A 16126-nucleotide genomic window follows, 5' to 3' on the forward strand; every position below is an offset into this window, starting at 1 on the left:
TGACTGCATAACCTAAAAGTTGAGAATTATGTTTTATTCAGCAGACATACTAAGGACCTAAGCCCGGGAGACAGCCTCTCAGATAGCTCTGAGGGACAGTTCTGAGGAGGTAAGGGATGAACCAGGATATAAAGGAATTTTTGCAAAAACAAACAAAACAAAACAAAGCAGATAGTCAAACGTCAAAAGACTAATTAAAGAAAAAAACAGACATCTCATGTTAATGAATTTAGCCCTTTTCTGTGTATGGGAAGATGCACTGAAATCATTCCTTTGATATGCACCTTAACTATCTAGGCCCAGTATTCTGTTTTACTCCATTCTGAATCCTCTCAGGGTATACTGTTGGTGGTGGCTGCAGAGGTTGTTGGCTGGATGGCTGCAACATCCTTTGTTTACTGACCCATGTTAGGTGACATTCTTTGTTCACAGACCCATCAGCAGTTCCACTCCTAGGTATATACCCAGAAGAACTGAAAACTGGTACTCAAATGAATACGTGTACACGCAGGTTCCTAGCAGTACTACTCACAAGAGCCGAAAGACGGAAGCAGCCCAAATGTCCATCAACTCACAAATGAATAAACAAAATGTGGCATATCCATATGACAGACTATTATTCAGCTATAAAAAGGAATGAAGCGCTAATACATGCTACAATGTGTATGAACCTTGAAAACATTATGCTTAGTGAAAGAAGCCACACACACAAAAGCCCACATATTGTATATGGGCTCTGGTACATACCACCAGAGCCCCACCCTGACCACGGGACTACTTGTGGAAGAGACATGAAGTCCCACAAAGGAAAATATGGGTGCTGCAAGGAAAGAGGGACACTGAAAAGGCAAAAAGTGCCAGAGGTTCACTATAGAGAATCTGGTCCCTCAGCCTTTCCTAAGCCTGTTCCATCTCAGTGTTCTTTGCTTCCTTCTAACTTCATCTTGCTCCTCCCCCACCCCCAGCTCCAGAGTGGAATTGGCCGACTAATTCTGAAGGAAGAGATGAAAGCCCGGTCCAGTTCCTACGCGGATCCCTGGACCCCACCCCGGAGCTCCACCAGCAGCCGAGAGGCCCTGCACACAGCTGGCTATGATATGTCCCTAAATGGCTGTAAGCACTGCCCTGTAACCTGCCGGGGTGGGGGCACTCTCTTCCCCATCAGTTCTTCCATTAGTGAATCTAACCTTCTATGGCCTCACCAGGGTCTAGAATACAGACTAAATAAGACCATGCTCTGTCCTGAGCAGTCACTTCTGCTTCTTTGGGTCATCTGAAGCCATGACTTCCAATCAGTTTCCGTGTAAAGAAAAAACTCTTCTAACAGTCTGAAGATAAAAGGGGATGCCTCTTGAGGCATCCTCCTCCTCCTCCATCCTGCCTCCTCTCTTACTTACCCCTGCGGGATTTCCTGCCAGGAAATCCTATCTCAGGTCAATACGTGATGGATAATAAAAGGTACCATTTATTACAATCCTGTGTGCTGGGCATTTATAGATACATTATCACCCTTGGTCCTCACAAAGACCCACAATGTAGAGGGATTATTATCACCCACTTTATAGATGAGAGACCTGAGGTTAACCCTCTTGCCCAAGGTCAGAAAGCCAGTAAGTGACTGAGCCAGGATCAGGCCCAGCATAGAGTGACTTCAAGGCCATAAGCTTTTCCCTCTTTGCTGTACTGCACCTTGATTCTAGGTGAGCTCAAAGATGACAGTGGTGATGGTCATGATGATGATAAAGCCAGTTTTATTGAGGGTTTGTATCTGTCAGGCACTGTGCTAAGCACCTTACTATACCGTGTCCTGTATTCTTCACAATAACCCTATAAAGGAGACACTATCCCTCCCATTTTACAGATAAAACGAAGCATGATTTACTTATCTGAAATTGGGCATCTATTAATGGCCAAGCCAGGATGAACTGATGGGCTGTTTCCCTGTTTCACCACTGAGAGGCACTGTTTTCAACCCCTGGCTCTGTACACTGCACCAGTGCTGCTCAAAATTCAGCTCCATTCAATGGCATTTGTGCAACAAATATCACAGAGCACCTGCACTGTGCCAGGTGTTGGGCTACAAGCTGGGTGGGGGAGGAAGAATCGGGTGCAGGTGCAACAGTTACAAACTGACCAGTGGGAAAGGAGGTACTGAAGGAGGGCCATCCTCCCCGCTGGCCAGGGTGGCCCAGGTATGGGAGCCATTTCTGTCTGTCTCCTTGAACGCTGATCTCTGGCTTCCCTCTCTTGCAGCCCCTCGGTCCCACTACCTGGCTGACAGCGGTATGTTCTGCCTGCCCTTCCTTCAGCCCGTCATGTTCTGTGAGGGCCAGAGCTGAGTCAGCGGCAGGTCCCCCTTAGTTGTGATGACCATACAACGTGGATGTCCCAGCACAGTCCCCATCTGAAATAGTCCACCCCATGTGTTTGTCAGATAGTGGGTCTTAATCTTTGGTCCTGGAACCAGTGTTGCCATGCCCAACAGCTCCCAGAGAGAAAGAAAGAGCACACAACCTCTTCCACCCACGTGGGAGCCTGCCTGTCTGAGTTCCAGCTCGACTCCAATTCCAGGACACATGGGTCCATCATAGGAGGATAGATGTGTGCAGGTTAACACCAGAAGACTCTGTGAGTGGGTACTTGGGGTGGGCCTAGAATTCTGCCAGGGTGAGGCACCCCTAAGACTGTTAGTTGTAAGCCTGGAGAGCAGTGGAAGGAGCTGGTCGTCCCTGTCTGTCCCCCTTCCCACGAGTTAACATTGGCCATTTGCAGCCAGATGACCTCAGGGGGAGGAAACCCTGGCTTGGGGCTCCTGGTAATTGTCTTGGCTCCTTCTTTTCAGACCCCCTCATCTCCAAATCTGCCTCCCTGCCTGCCTACAGAAGAAACGGGCTACACAGGGTAAGAGAGGCTGCTCCAGGGACATTATCCCCAAGAGGTTCACAATTCCTGTGTTAGCTCAGGAGTGATGACTTACAGGTGAAACCTGGACAGAGGCCTTGGGGCTAGAGGTGCATTAACAAAAGAGCCCCCTGTGAGAGGGGCTGGGAGCACCTAGTATTTATGGCACAATTACTCCATGCTGAGCACTTTACAAGCACTCACTCATTATAACCCAGCAAGGTAGTTACTATTTTTAATAACTCTATTTTTTGGATGAAAATGGAGGCACAGAGGGGCTCAGTGACCTGCTTGAGCTCTCATTCCTAGTAAGTGCTGAGCCAGGATTCGAGCCTGGGCCAGCTGCCCCCGACAGCCCACACCTGACTGCTGGGTTCCACTCACCCATTGTGGCTTGGAGCCTTCTGAGCTCTTAGATGTCCTGCGGCGTAAAACCTTCATGGAAGCTGTGAGGTGGTTTAAGGACTAAAAAGGGGATGAAAAATATGTCTTGTTGGCAAAAGGAGAGGCTCTGTGACTAGACAAGTGATGGGGGAAAGGGCAAGGACACTGAGATAGACATTTATTTACTGAGCACCTACTAAGTGTCAGGCACTGTTCTGGGTGCTGGAGGTCCTGCAGTGAATAAATTCGCTGCTCCTGTGGAGATCACATTCTAGGTGGGGAGACAGACAACCAATAAGGGCATATGTGACTTGAAGTCAGCAGTCATAAGTGCTCAGATGGAAGACAAAGCAAGGAGGCAAAGAGAGAGAAGGTCAGAGAGTGAATTTAAACAAAGGCCTGAGTACAGGGAGGGACCTCAACTCTCCAAGACCAGCAAGAGCCACCCTAATAAAGGGAAGCACAGTGTCAGAGTCCCTGGGTGGGGAGGATGCATGGCTGGGATGGAGTGAGCATGGAGATGAAGCCAGACAGAGGTGTCATTAGGGCCCTATGTGCTGGTAAGGACTCAGAAGGGTTCCGGTAGGTGTGCTGCACCATCCAACTCAGATTTTTTTTTTTTTTTTTTTTTTGCGGGACGCGGGCCTCTCACTGCTGCGGCCTCTCCCGTTGCGGAGCACAGGCTCCGGACGCGCAGGCTCAGCGGCCATGGCTCACGGGCCCAGCCGCTCCGTGGCATGTGGGATCTTCCCGGACCGGGGCACAAACCCGTGTCCCCTGCAACGGCAGGCAGAGTCTCAACCACTGCGCCACCAGGGAAGCCCCCAACTCAGATTTTTAATGGGATCCCTCTTGTGTAGAGAAGTGCAGAGGGACAGAAGTGGTAGACTTGTTAAGAGACAATTTTAGGGTTAAGCACACAAAAGGGAAGAGGTCCATAGTAGAGCCACGGCTGGTGTTGGGGCCCCACCCGCTCCAAGCAGGGAAGAGACAGACCCTGCCCTCAACACGCCCAAAGCCTAGACATTTGTTCATGAGCAGATAGATGTTTATTGAAAGCCTTTTACGTATGCCAGGCACTGCTCTGAGTGCTTAGAATACCTCAGTGACCGAACAAAACAAAGACCCCTGCCCTTGGAGCTTATATTCTTATAGGGAGAAATAGAAAGCAAGCAGTAAATAGTACACAAGTCACCTTATACACAGTGTAGAAGGTAGTAAGTGCTATGGAAAAAAAGGGAGAAATTGAGCAGGATGAGGGAGGTTGGGAGTTGGGGAAGGGGCGATTTGCAATTTTAGATAGAGTTGTCAGGGCAGATCTCATAGAAAAAATGATATTTGAGTAATGAAAGAAAGCATGAGCTGTAATTCACTAATAAATGAATATTTACTGAGTGCCTACAATGTGCCAGGCCTAGGCACTAGGCATATGGCAGTGAAGTAAATCACTCCACCTTGAGACCAAGGCTGCTGAGAGGGCCCCGTGTCCCACCAGCCCCAGTGCATTTTCTGGAGATGGGTGAGTTACTTCAGGGAGGCAGAGGTGAGCGTGCCTCAGGCCAGCCCTGGTTCTGTCTCCCCTGCAGACACCCAGCGCAGACCTATTCCATTACGACAGCATGAACGCTGTCAACTGGGGCATGCGAGGTGAGTGCCGGCCTCTCCTGGGACTTCACAGGGACCTCATTATAATGTACTGCTCATAATAGCCTGTTTGACAAACGATTCTGGCCCCACACTGGGCTCTGTGCAAACCCCGAGTTCCCTTTCACTTCCCATTCCCTCCCTTTTCCCCTGCTCTTCTCTCATCCTCTCAAGTCCCTGGCCTTGGGTGATCTCCAGGCCATCTGTCCCATCTGGATTCCCAGAGCCATCACAGAGTGCTTGCTGTTCTCCCAGTACTGCTGAGCTACAGTTGCCTGCCAGCCCCGGGTGGAGGGAAATACTCAGAGCCAAATGCACATTGTTCCCAGAAAAAATTCCATGAGCCTCATGCCCTCTTCCAGTGATGCTCTCCCACCAGCCTCTTCCAGCTCCTACAAGCAGGCTCAGGCAGGAAGGCAGGCCCACATCAAACCCTGGAGGATTCCCCCCCAGAAGATGAAGGATCTCACCCATGTGCTTCATGGTCCCAGACTCTTCTTATTTCTATTCTAAATATCTCAAACATCATTTTCCCCCTAAAAACCTATCTCTGGATTAGCCCAACCCCTTTCTCCATTGTGTTCAAACCATCCTTGATTTGGGATGAATTCAATCAGGACAGTGTCTCTATGACAGAGGCCAGTGTAGTGATGCAAAGCAAAGACTGATGGTTTCTACTTTGTGTGTGTCTCTTTTCTCTCTGCAGAGTACAAGGTAAAGATACACAGACCCTGGGGGTCTCCGGGATCCTGCATGTTGCTACACTGGGGACCAGCAGGAAGATGACAGCACTGTCTATGCAGGGAAGGGAACATCGATAAATAACCCCAAGGGTCCTCTCAAGACTAGCATTTCCAGTCCCTCCTTGGCCCAGTTTCCCTGAATCCTGCCCTACATCTCTTGCCTCCTGAAACCAGACAGTTCCCCCGGGCCTCAGAGACTCTCTAGAGGCTTGCCAATCACAGATATGAGACATTTACACTCAGGAGCCCTGGTGCTCACATTAAGGCCAAATGCAACCAAGCGCATCCCTGGCAGTATTCAAGGACTCCAGGGCCTTGCCTTTTGGGAGAAGGTGCCTTGAGGCTGCCAGGAAACCTGAAAGAGGACATACTCAGCCCTTCCTCCAGACTTTAATTTCTGGCTCTTTCTGGACAGAGGAGGGAGCCCCAGCCAGACACAAAATATGTCTGAAGGGACAAGCCCACCACCCTCACCCAACCTACAAATATCCCCCCTCCTCTCTTCTTAGATCTACCCTTATGAACTGCTCCTGGTGACCACAAGAGGGAGAAACCGACTGCCCAAGGATGTGGATCGGACGCGTTTAGAGGTATGTATAGAAAACTGAGCAGGAGCCTTTGGGTTTGAAATGATTCCAGAAATTGCCTGGTCTAACCCAGCTTGGGAGGAGCAGGCAGAATGAATGGCGTAAAGGTCACACAGCTGGTTAAAAAAGCAGAGACTCCAACCTGGTTTCCTTAGCCCAAGACTGTTCCTTGCTGTTCTATGCAGCCTCCTCAAGTCAGTTAGCATCTGTGGTGCACAGCTACAGCATGTCTCCAAGTGGGGCTGATGCTTCTGCAGACATAAGAGAAGAACTAGATTTGGTTCCTGCCCTCCAAGAGCCTGCAGTCTGTTCGATAAGAAGAAACACAGCACTGGTGTTATGCAGGATTGTATAGAAAACCAGTGCCTGTGACGGGGAAGGATGGGGGACAGCTCTGTGCAGAGGGTAAACATATAAGCAAGTCTCAAGCAAGACTCTCTAGGTTCCAACCCTGATGCTGCCATGCCGAACTGGACAGCTTGGCCACATGACCACCTCTCCAAACCGTAGTTTTCTCCTCTGTAAAATGGGGTGACTGTCATGCTTCCCTCAGGTTGCCAAATGACATACATGAGACAATACACATAGAGCCCTTCACACAGAATCTGGCAGTGTACTGAGCAGAAAATTCTTCATAAGTGTTTCATTGCTGTTACTCAGAGAAGACCACTAAGGCTGGGTGGGGTGACACAGGCTTCCAGGAAGAGGAAGGATTTGGATGGACTTTTGGAGGTGGACAGGTTTAGATGAATGGAGAGGCAGGAGAGCAACATGAGCAGTGGGAACAGCATAAATAAGGCGCAGACATGGCCTGACCATGGCACTGGGCTCTCAAGCCATCCAGTCCACTTGGCATGGAGTCCCGGTCCCTGGTTACATTAGTTCCAGGAGCACACGCTGCCCTTTTCACCCCAGTGCCTCTCCCTGGAACACCCTTTCCATCTTGCCAGCCTCCTCACTCATCAGGGCCCCATTCTAGTGATGCCTGTGCCCCAAAGCCTCCCCTAAGCCTTCTTCAGGATGTGTCACTAACCTCTTCCTCCAGCCTCCCCAGCCCTGCGTCAAGAGCACAGATCCAATACCTCTCTTTCTCCTTTGCATCAGATCATCAAGCCACCCATTTCCTCTGCCTGACACATTGTCTGTCATCTACCACAGGGCCTGGACTAGGGGAGATGTCAGGAGATGTCTGTGGAATTGAATGCAGGCTTGTAAGAGAGGAGGCTCAGCACTTCTTGGGACCACCCCTGACCTGACGGCTGATGAATTTGCCCAGAGTAGAGGGTTGGAGCCATAGGAGGGAGATGTGAGTGGGCCAGGAAGCTCTATGAGTCCTTTCAGCTCTGGCATGCTGGGGTAGCGGGGAAGGAAGCAGATGATTCTCCCCACATTTATAACAAGGGCTTCGTTTCACAGTCTAGCAGTGAGTGTCTGCCGGTGCTGAAGGGGACAGCTCCCACGGCGGCTCACTGGAGCCAGCCAGCACCTAGGGATGGAAATGTTCACGAACCTGGTTCGTAATGGAGGACCAACTGCTCTCCTACATCCTCCAGGACACCCAGAAGCTCAGACCAGGAAAACGCAACCTTCTCTAAGCATCAGAATCACTTAGGGAGCTTTTATAAAATACCAATACAGGCCCCCATCTGAGTCCAATTAAATCACAATCTGGGGAAGGAGCTCAGGCATCAGTATTTTTCAGAGGCTCCCAGGGATGTCTAATATATAGCCTGAGCTGAGACCACTGGGCTAGAGACACTGCCCTAGCCGTCTGCAGCAGTTCAGGAAGGGCATGGAAGAAGGAAACCCCTGACTCTCTCCTCAAGGAGCTCAGAGTATAGATACTTGTTCACTCAATAAATATTTATTGAAACCTATTATATACACCAGGTACTGTTCTAGGTGCCTACAACATATCAGTGAACGCAACAAGGACCCCTGCCCTCTTGGGGCTGGCGTTCTCATGTGAGGAGACAGTAAATGACACAAGTAATAAATAAAGGATATAGTATGCTGGGCGGTAACCGGGCTGAGGGAAAGGGTAAGAGGAGAACAGAGTGAGGGGGGGTTGGGAGTTGGAGGGGTGAGTTGCAGTTTTCAATAGGGTGGTCAGAGTAGATCTCATTGAAAACATGACATCTGAGCAAAGACTTCAAGTAGGTGAGGGAGTTAGCCATGCTTATATAGGAAGGAAGAGCATTCTGGGACAAGGGAACAGCCGCTGCCAAGGCCCTGACGCAGGAGTGAGTCTGGTGTGTGGGAGGACGGCAGGAGGTGAGTGTGGCTGGGGCCACGTGAGCCCAGAAGAGAGGATGAGGAGGAGATGAAATCAAAGGAAACAGAGACCAGGCCATGCTATGTGACAGACACATGAAGAGATCACTGCACTAATGAGAGTGCCGGTGATTGAGTGCCAGCCACTGTGTCAAGCACGTGACCCGCATCATCTCAGTCACCCTCACAATATCCGTGAGGTAGGGAGGTACTGGAATGCTGCCACTCTCAGAAGAGGACATTGAGGCTCAGTGAGGTTACCATGTCCAAGGTCACACACTCATATCTGCCTGGCTGTAAAGCCCCTGCACTTAACCTTTATGCTTTAGAATCTGCGGTGAATGTCAAATGGACAGGGCTGCCACTGTGTGCTCTGAGAACTCAGAGGAGAAAGGAGGCTCCACGTGGCCCTTAACAGGAGGAGAGAAGAAAAGCCTCAGACTCCCTCAGTGTGTCCTACAGTGTTTACTTGAGTAGTTTAGTCTGCCATTCCTTTATATTGAGTCTTATTTAAAAAAAAAAAAAAGATTTTTAAACACAGTGGAGAAAGCCAGCTAGAGAATCAACAGTAACCATCACTCCAACAACAACAAAAAGAACAAATGAGACAGTTTCCCTCAGTCTTTACTATGGAAGGAGCAGAGAATGCTCTCATATCCACATATTTTTCAGCACTCGAGTGAAAGTAAAACAGATTTGGGCGAGTCAATAGCATGAACAAAAGAAGAGGGGCACTGTCTAGACTGGTGGAGTCTAACAACCACATGTGATGTGTGGATGCTGTTTGAATCCTTATTCAAACAAACCAACTATAAAAAAACACTGTGAGACAATTAGGGGAATTTTATTGTAGACAGGTATTAGGTAACTCTGTGGAATTGTCATTTTTCCTTGCCCATGCTGTTGTGGTTATGTAAGAAAATACCCAGTATGTTTTGAGATGCAAACTGCTGTATGTAGGAGTGAACAGACAGTGTCTAAGGTTTGCTTTAAGACACTTCAGCAAAGGAAACAGATGAAGCAAATGTGGTAAAACTCTTTGAATCTGGATGATGGGCATGGATGTGCATTGTGCTATTTTCTCTCTGTGTCTTTTTGAAATTTTTCATAAAAGACATATTTATGAAATTCTTAATGGGATTGACCAAGAGGGGCAGTGAGAGTACACTGCATTTGGAATCAGAAGCCCTGGACTTTGGTCTCAGCTCTGCTATTTACCTAGTCTCCTCCCCTCCCTCCCTCTTGGGCAAGTCATTTTAATTCTCTGACTTTTGCTTTTCTCATCTTTCAGTTGGGTAGAAAGAAATAATTCCTGGTTTTCAGAAGAAAATCAGGTCAGAAGAATTAAAGGAGAAAAACGAGGGTGAATGTACATTTATGAACTACTGAGCATAATACAAACACAATACAAGGAATTGGTGGTAGTGTTAAATATTAAGTACTAAAAAATCAACTCAGAGTCATCGGCAGCCAATGATATCTAACAAAAGTATCAAAGTTACTTTTACCTAAAGTTCTGGAAATGTGGCGAAAACATTAATTCACAGGGACAATAGGCCAGAGAATTGTCTAATTGTTACGTGGCTGTATACATGATTCTCATTCAATCTTCTTCAATACTCAAGTAGCTAATATAATTGCTACCAACAGCAAGTGAATGCAGGAAGTCTACAGGCAGGATATATGCCATCTATTTCTATCTTTAAACATAATTGTAAATTTTATTTTGAAAAATAAAATTTCAGACCTCCAGAAAAGTTGCAAGAATTGTAAAATGAGTATCCATCTACCCTTCACCTAAATGTACCAATTTTTCACATTTTGCCACATTTTAAGTGCCATATATTTCTTTTTTTTTTTTTCTTTTTTGCGGTACGTGGGCCTCTCACTGTTGTGGCCTCTCCCATTGCGGAGCACAGGCTCCGGACGCACAGGCTCAGCGGCCATGGCTCATGGGCCTAGCCGCTCCTTGGCATGTGGGATCTTCCTGGACCGGGGTACGAACCCGTGGTCCCCTGCATCGGCAGGCGGACTCTCAACCACTGCGCCACCAGGGAAGCCCAGTACCATATATTTCTAACTAGTGCCACATACTTCTAACTCTAAAAGCTTAGGATAATGTATCAACTTTCAAGGCTGATGAGAAGGGGCAGGAGAGAGGGCAGGCAGAAAGGGGTTAAAAAACCTGCCAAGGCATGCAGAACAATGTTTCATTATATGGCATACTTGTTTTCAAATAAGAAAGAGATGAAAGGACATTTTGGGGAGGGGGGGCGGGTTGGAGAAATCTGGACAGTAACTTTTTTTCATTGACTGGCCTAAGGAACAACCTTCCAGATCATTTGTAAACTAATTAGTAAGAGGAAATACGCCCTAAAATCTTGGGCATGCCTCCTTTTTCTTCCAAAGCAAAGAGTGATAACATTAATCCATACACACTCCTGGACACAATGCATGGAGCAGGAATTGCAGAAAGGAGAGGTCAACTGGGATGCATCGAGAGGCACTTAGGTGAAGCAGAAGTACCACCTGAGTCCTGGGCGGGGGACGCCTCTCCAGCCAGACCAGCTACAGAGGTCCCTCCCAGGAAACACCCACTCACACACTGATCTATTCAACAGATATTCATCATACACCTTCCATGGGTCAGACACTGCCAGGCACAGTGTACCCAGAGGAAACATACAGGAACCACTCCTGCCTCCACCTGCCCCCAGCCTGCACCTCACATCCTCAAGCTGTTCCCTCTGTCTCCTCCCACCTCTTTGCAGCGCCACCTGTCCCAGGAAGAGTTCTACCAAGTCTTCGGCATGACCATGTCCGAGTTTGACCGGCTGGCCCTCTGGAAGAGGAATGAACTGAAGAAGCAAGCCCGGCTGTTCTAGGCAGACGCTCTATAAATATATATGCATTTATATAAAGATATATGTAAAATCTCTATACTGAAGCTCGGTATAATCCTCTCTTGTGTAATGGGACACACTGCCTGCCATGAGACTTGCTTTTCTGTATCGTCAGGCAAGCCCACATCTTCAAGATATTTTTATGCTCCTTCCTTTCTCTTTTCTAAGTGCAATGGGATTTGGGAAGGGATTCGTGGGGACTCCCATCCTTTTACTGGGAAGCCTTTTTATACTGAAACATCTCTCCTGACTTGAGTCCCCTAAGGTCCAACTCTCTTTGCTAAAGGAGGTGCCTGAAGGAGTCTCTCTTCTCTCTTCTCTCGGCTCTTTTCCCCAGTCTCCAGGGAGGATGCTGCAGTTTTCACACCTTATTGGCCCCAGAGGGGCCCTCCCGTGGGAGGATCCACAGCATTCTCCCCAAGTCACTGAGCACCTTTGAGAGCCCTGAAGAATTTTCTCATCACCCCCACTAGAACCTCAATGCTGTCTAGGGGTGATGCAGCTAGAAATGTGGGTTTAATGCCTACTCGTTACAGAAGTAAACAAGTGGATAGGGCCCTGGCCTCTCCTCTCCTCTTCAATCCTCCTTCTATCCTTGATCCTCACCTCTCACTAGTCCAAATCTACGCCTCATGGTAGGAAAAGAAAAAGCACTTCCCTTCCCTGCACTATTACTTCCAATGGCCCCCTGCCTGGCCCCTATGTGGAGAACCAGAGGGAGGGAGTGGGAGCTGGAAGCAGGAGACAGAGCAGGGCACCCGTTAGCACTGGAGCTGCAGGACCTCTTGGGACCCTCCCTCATTGCTCCCAGAACCTCCTGACCCTTTCCCCTTTGGAGGAGAGGCCCATTATTGAAGCCTGTATTTTTCAGCCTTACTACAATCTATGTGCCTGACAACTCACCACAGGGCTAATGTTCCCACCACAGCTCCAACCGAACAACTAGACAGACAACCTCTAACACTCCCCCCCACCAAAGGTAATATAGGCCATGTCCTATAGAAAGTTTCCTGGCCCATGTCTCCTGGTCCCTGGGCTGGCAGAGCAACCCAACCAGACCCCCACCAGTCCTCGGCTTGCATTGCAAAGTTGGCCATGGTTCATGGGGGAAACTTTTGAAGAATGACTACTTACGAGATTCCAAAATGGAGCATTGGCCAACACCACTCATGGTCATACTGATTTCCCCAGTGGCTGCCTTTCCTGCCTCCTTGGCTTCTGGAACAGGGGTGAAAGCTTAACCTTCTCCCCATCCCAAACCTGCAACCACAAGTTGGTGATTTCTGGTGGGGTCTGTTCCTTCCTGGAGATGGCTGGAGTCAGACCACTGAGGTCGTGGAGGAAGGATGAAGAAGTGGAGATGGCAGTTATCACTCTCAAGAGGTTATGTGTGGTGGCAAATGTAGAACTGACTTCAACTCAACAAACCCTCACTGAGTACCTGCTGTATACTGAGCACCTGCTGTATACTGAGCACTGAATGGGGGAGGGAGATGGAAATACTGGGATGAGCAACATGGGGCCCGACTTCAGGGGCATGCCTACTAACGATGGGTACCGTAAGGCAGGTACTCAAACATGATGGATGTGAGGCAGAAAGTCACAGGAGACAGCACGAGAAAATGTGACATTACTAAGAAGGCATATGCAGCTGGTGCAGACCAAGGAAAGCTTTCTGGAAGAGACTGCATTTGAGCGAAGTTCAGGAAGGATCTTTGTCAACTGGGAGGAGACTGTAACTTGAAAGGGTGAATGGATGAGGGGCCATAAGGGAGGTCTAATATGCTCTCATTTAAAATGTCAGCCCTCTCTGCATCTTTTCTTTTTGGCCAATGTCTTTCAACTGTCCTGACCCCTTTGGAAATGTCCCCAGCCAGACACAATCATTGAAACTGCCTCATTATCACTGGTTGAGAACTTGGCGAGATTGAAGGGCTTTTGTTATTGTTGGATTTTTTTTTCCCATAAATGCACATAATTTCAACCCAGACTCGTGTCCTTCTGTTGTTTCTAGTGTGAGTGGAGATGAGTGACGTGGGGAGAGACTGAACCATGCACACTTTTCAAAATAAAAGTGTCAGAGAGCAGCCCTCCCTTGGCCTCAGTTTCTCCTTCTGTAATAAAGTTTGACCACGTAAGCATTACCCAAATTGTTTCCTACAGAACACAGGGTCCTGCAGGATGGAAGAGGATGTTCCAATAACAAATAAGGTTTTATGGTCAGAAAATAAGACCCAGGTGAGCTGGCGACTTCCAAGAGGTAGTGAACCTGGAGGTGGGGAAGCATAGTGAGTGTCAGAGTACTCACGGTCAGTAAACCACCCAGCCTCTGCATTTGACCTCATCTGATTCAGTGTTGCAGTTATTTGACAAACACAAGAGGAGGGAGATCAAGAGTAGAAGGACATGGAACTCACCTCCCCACACACGCACATCAAAAATACATCTAAATGTGGAACAATTCTCACAGAAAACCGATTGAAAACTAGCAGAAGATTTCTTATACAACCAAAGCTGCAAGTAAGATCCCCATGTAACCAGGTAGGACAAAAAAGAAAAATAAGGCATCAGGAAGGGACCAGCACCCCTGGGAGGGAGTTATGAAAGAAGAGAGGTCCGCTTACCCTGGGAACCCCCGTTGCCAGCTGGGAGGTCCGCCGGGACAGATAGGGAGCTGAAAGGGCCTGGTCTCTGCTCATGAGGAGTGTGTGTGTGCTGGCTTCCTAACAATCAGGGCAGAGAGAGACCAGCACTTGACGGCTGCCACGTCATCATACTTCTCAACCCAAAATGCGATCGAGGCGGGCCTGCTAATAGGCACAACAGCTAGGCACTGAAACTCGGCCTTCAGGAGAGGGACGCTGGGAGAGGACTCAATCTAGCTGTGCAGAGGTAACCAGAAGGGCCTGGAGTGTGGTCTGGGCCACCACTGTTACCGCACGCCACAGGGGCACAGTCCACCATAGGAGCCCCAATATCAGCATGCGCAGGGCAGGGCATGGGTCTACCATAAGAGCCCCACTGTCAGCGTGCTCACGGAGGGATGCAGCTCCAGTGGTGGTAGACTTTGTGAGTCCACACATGACAGGAGTGGGGCTGACATCAGAGCCAATTATCAGGGCTCCCACAGCGGGGGCGGGTCCAAGAACGGGTCCAGCAACAATGGACCATGTTGGTGCACACACCAGGTGGCACAGCCATTACAGAATCACACATCCCCTGCGACAGCCCCTGGGGAGGAGTATGCAGTGGTTCCTTTCCCAGCAGGAAAACTCCAGTCCTGTCTACTTCACACCACAACTTGGAGTCATATCTGGGGCAGACAAGCCCTGGGACAGCCCTATCATAGAGGCACCCCAGGTGCCAAGTGGCAGCACAACCACCTTGGTTCCTGCAGCCACAATGCCCCGGCCCCCAGTGCCTGCCTGACACTAGGTCTCGGACAAACTCTACGGAGAAAGGGACATAACCTTGGGCTGCTTCTGGGCAAAACCAGGGATGCCTGCACAGGTGGCGCAGAGGTTCTCTGTGACCACACGGGCCTCACTTGCTTCAGCACGCACCTCCTTGGGGACAGAGCACACACTTAAGGGCAATGCAACCTTACTAAACCCAACCCTTCAACAACTGGGGAGCATATCCCACCCCTGACAGGGCTGTGACAGCCACAGGGGAAGGAGGAGGTCCCACCCAACTTCCAGTGCAGACTCTGGTTACCACAACACCAACTGCACCCCCATCAAGGGGATAATTTCCACTCTGAGGAAAGACATGGCCGTCATCCATACCAAAAATACTGGATTCACACAGTCTACACAGGGACACTCATACATTAAAAACAGCCCTTCAACGGGACTTCCCTGGCAGTCCAGTGGTTAAGACTCTGCCCTTCCACTGCAGGGGGTGTGGGTTCGATCCCTGGTTGGGGAACTAGGATCCCACATGCCACAGAGTGTGGCCAAAAAAAAACAAAAATGAAAAACAGCCCTTCAAGACCACAGTAGATAAGTATTTCTCCTAAATTCATAGAAACAGAGAAATTTAAGTAAAATGAAAAAGCAGAGGAGCTACTCCAACTGAAAGAACAACAGAAATCCCCTGAAAGAACAAACAGTAAGACAGACCTCTCTAGTCTGCTAGGCACCAGGTTCAAAAAGGAGGTAATAAAAATGCTAAAGGAATTAAGAAAGATTATCAACAGAAATGCAGATCACTGTAACAAGGAACTAGAAACTATGAAGAGGAACCAATCAAAACTAGACAACTGGGGCTTCCCTGGTGGCGCAGTGGTTGAGAGTCCGCCTGCCAATGCACGGGACACAGGTTCGTGCCCCGGTCCGGGAAGATCCCACGTGCTGCGGAGCAGCTGGGCCCATGAGCCATGGCCGCTGAGCCTGCGCGTCCGGAGCCTGTGCTCCGCAATGGGAGAGGCCACAACAGTGAGAGGCCCGCGTACCGCAAAAAAAAAAAAAAAAAAAAAAAAAAAAAACTAGACAACTGAATTGCCAAGATAAAAACCAAGCTAAAATCAATGAATAAGACAAAGATACAACAAAAAAAGAAAATCACAGGCCAATATCACTGATGAACATAGACGCAAAATTCATTAATACAATACTAGCAAACCGAATCCAACAACACATTAAAAGGATCATACACCATGATCAACTGGGATATGTCCCAGGCATGC

General features: G+C 48.8%; 1 protein-coding gene across 3 annotated transcripts in view; it reads left to right on the forward strand.

Moving 5' to 3' along the window:
- ABLIM3 (actin binding LIM protein family member 3) overlaps positions 1–13424 on the forward strand; it is a 148599-nt gene extending 135175 nt beyond the window's left edge. Inside the window, exons 18-24 of one of the 3 annotated variants that reach the window (XM_081233978.1) lie at positions 966–1113; positions 2254–2283; positions 2843–2901; positions 4872–4932; positions 5636–5643; positions 6182–6262; positions 11305–13424. In XM_081233978.1, coding sequence (XP_081090104.1) covers positions 966–1113; positions 2254–2283; positions 2843–2901; positions 4872–4932; positions 5636–5643; positions 6182–6262; positions 11305–11418 — 501 coding nt within the window. In that variant the 3' untranslated portion in view covers positions 11419–13424. Of the gene's footprint in view, positions 1–965; positions 1114–2253; positions 2284–2842; positions 2902–4871; positions 5774–6181; positions 6263–11304 lie in introns of those variants that run through there. The other 2 variants (XM_081233976.1, XM_081233977.1) reach the window with 2 other exon arrangements.
- The last annotated feature ends 2702 nt before the right edge of the window (positions 13425–16126 follow it).

The sequence above is a fragment of the Mesoplodon bidens genome (assembly GCF_964165515.1).
Source record: "Mesoplodon bidens genome assembly, chromosome: 4".
NCBI lineage: Eukaryota > Metazoa > Chordata > Mammalia > Artiodactyla > Ziphiidae > Mesoplodon > Mesoplodon bidens.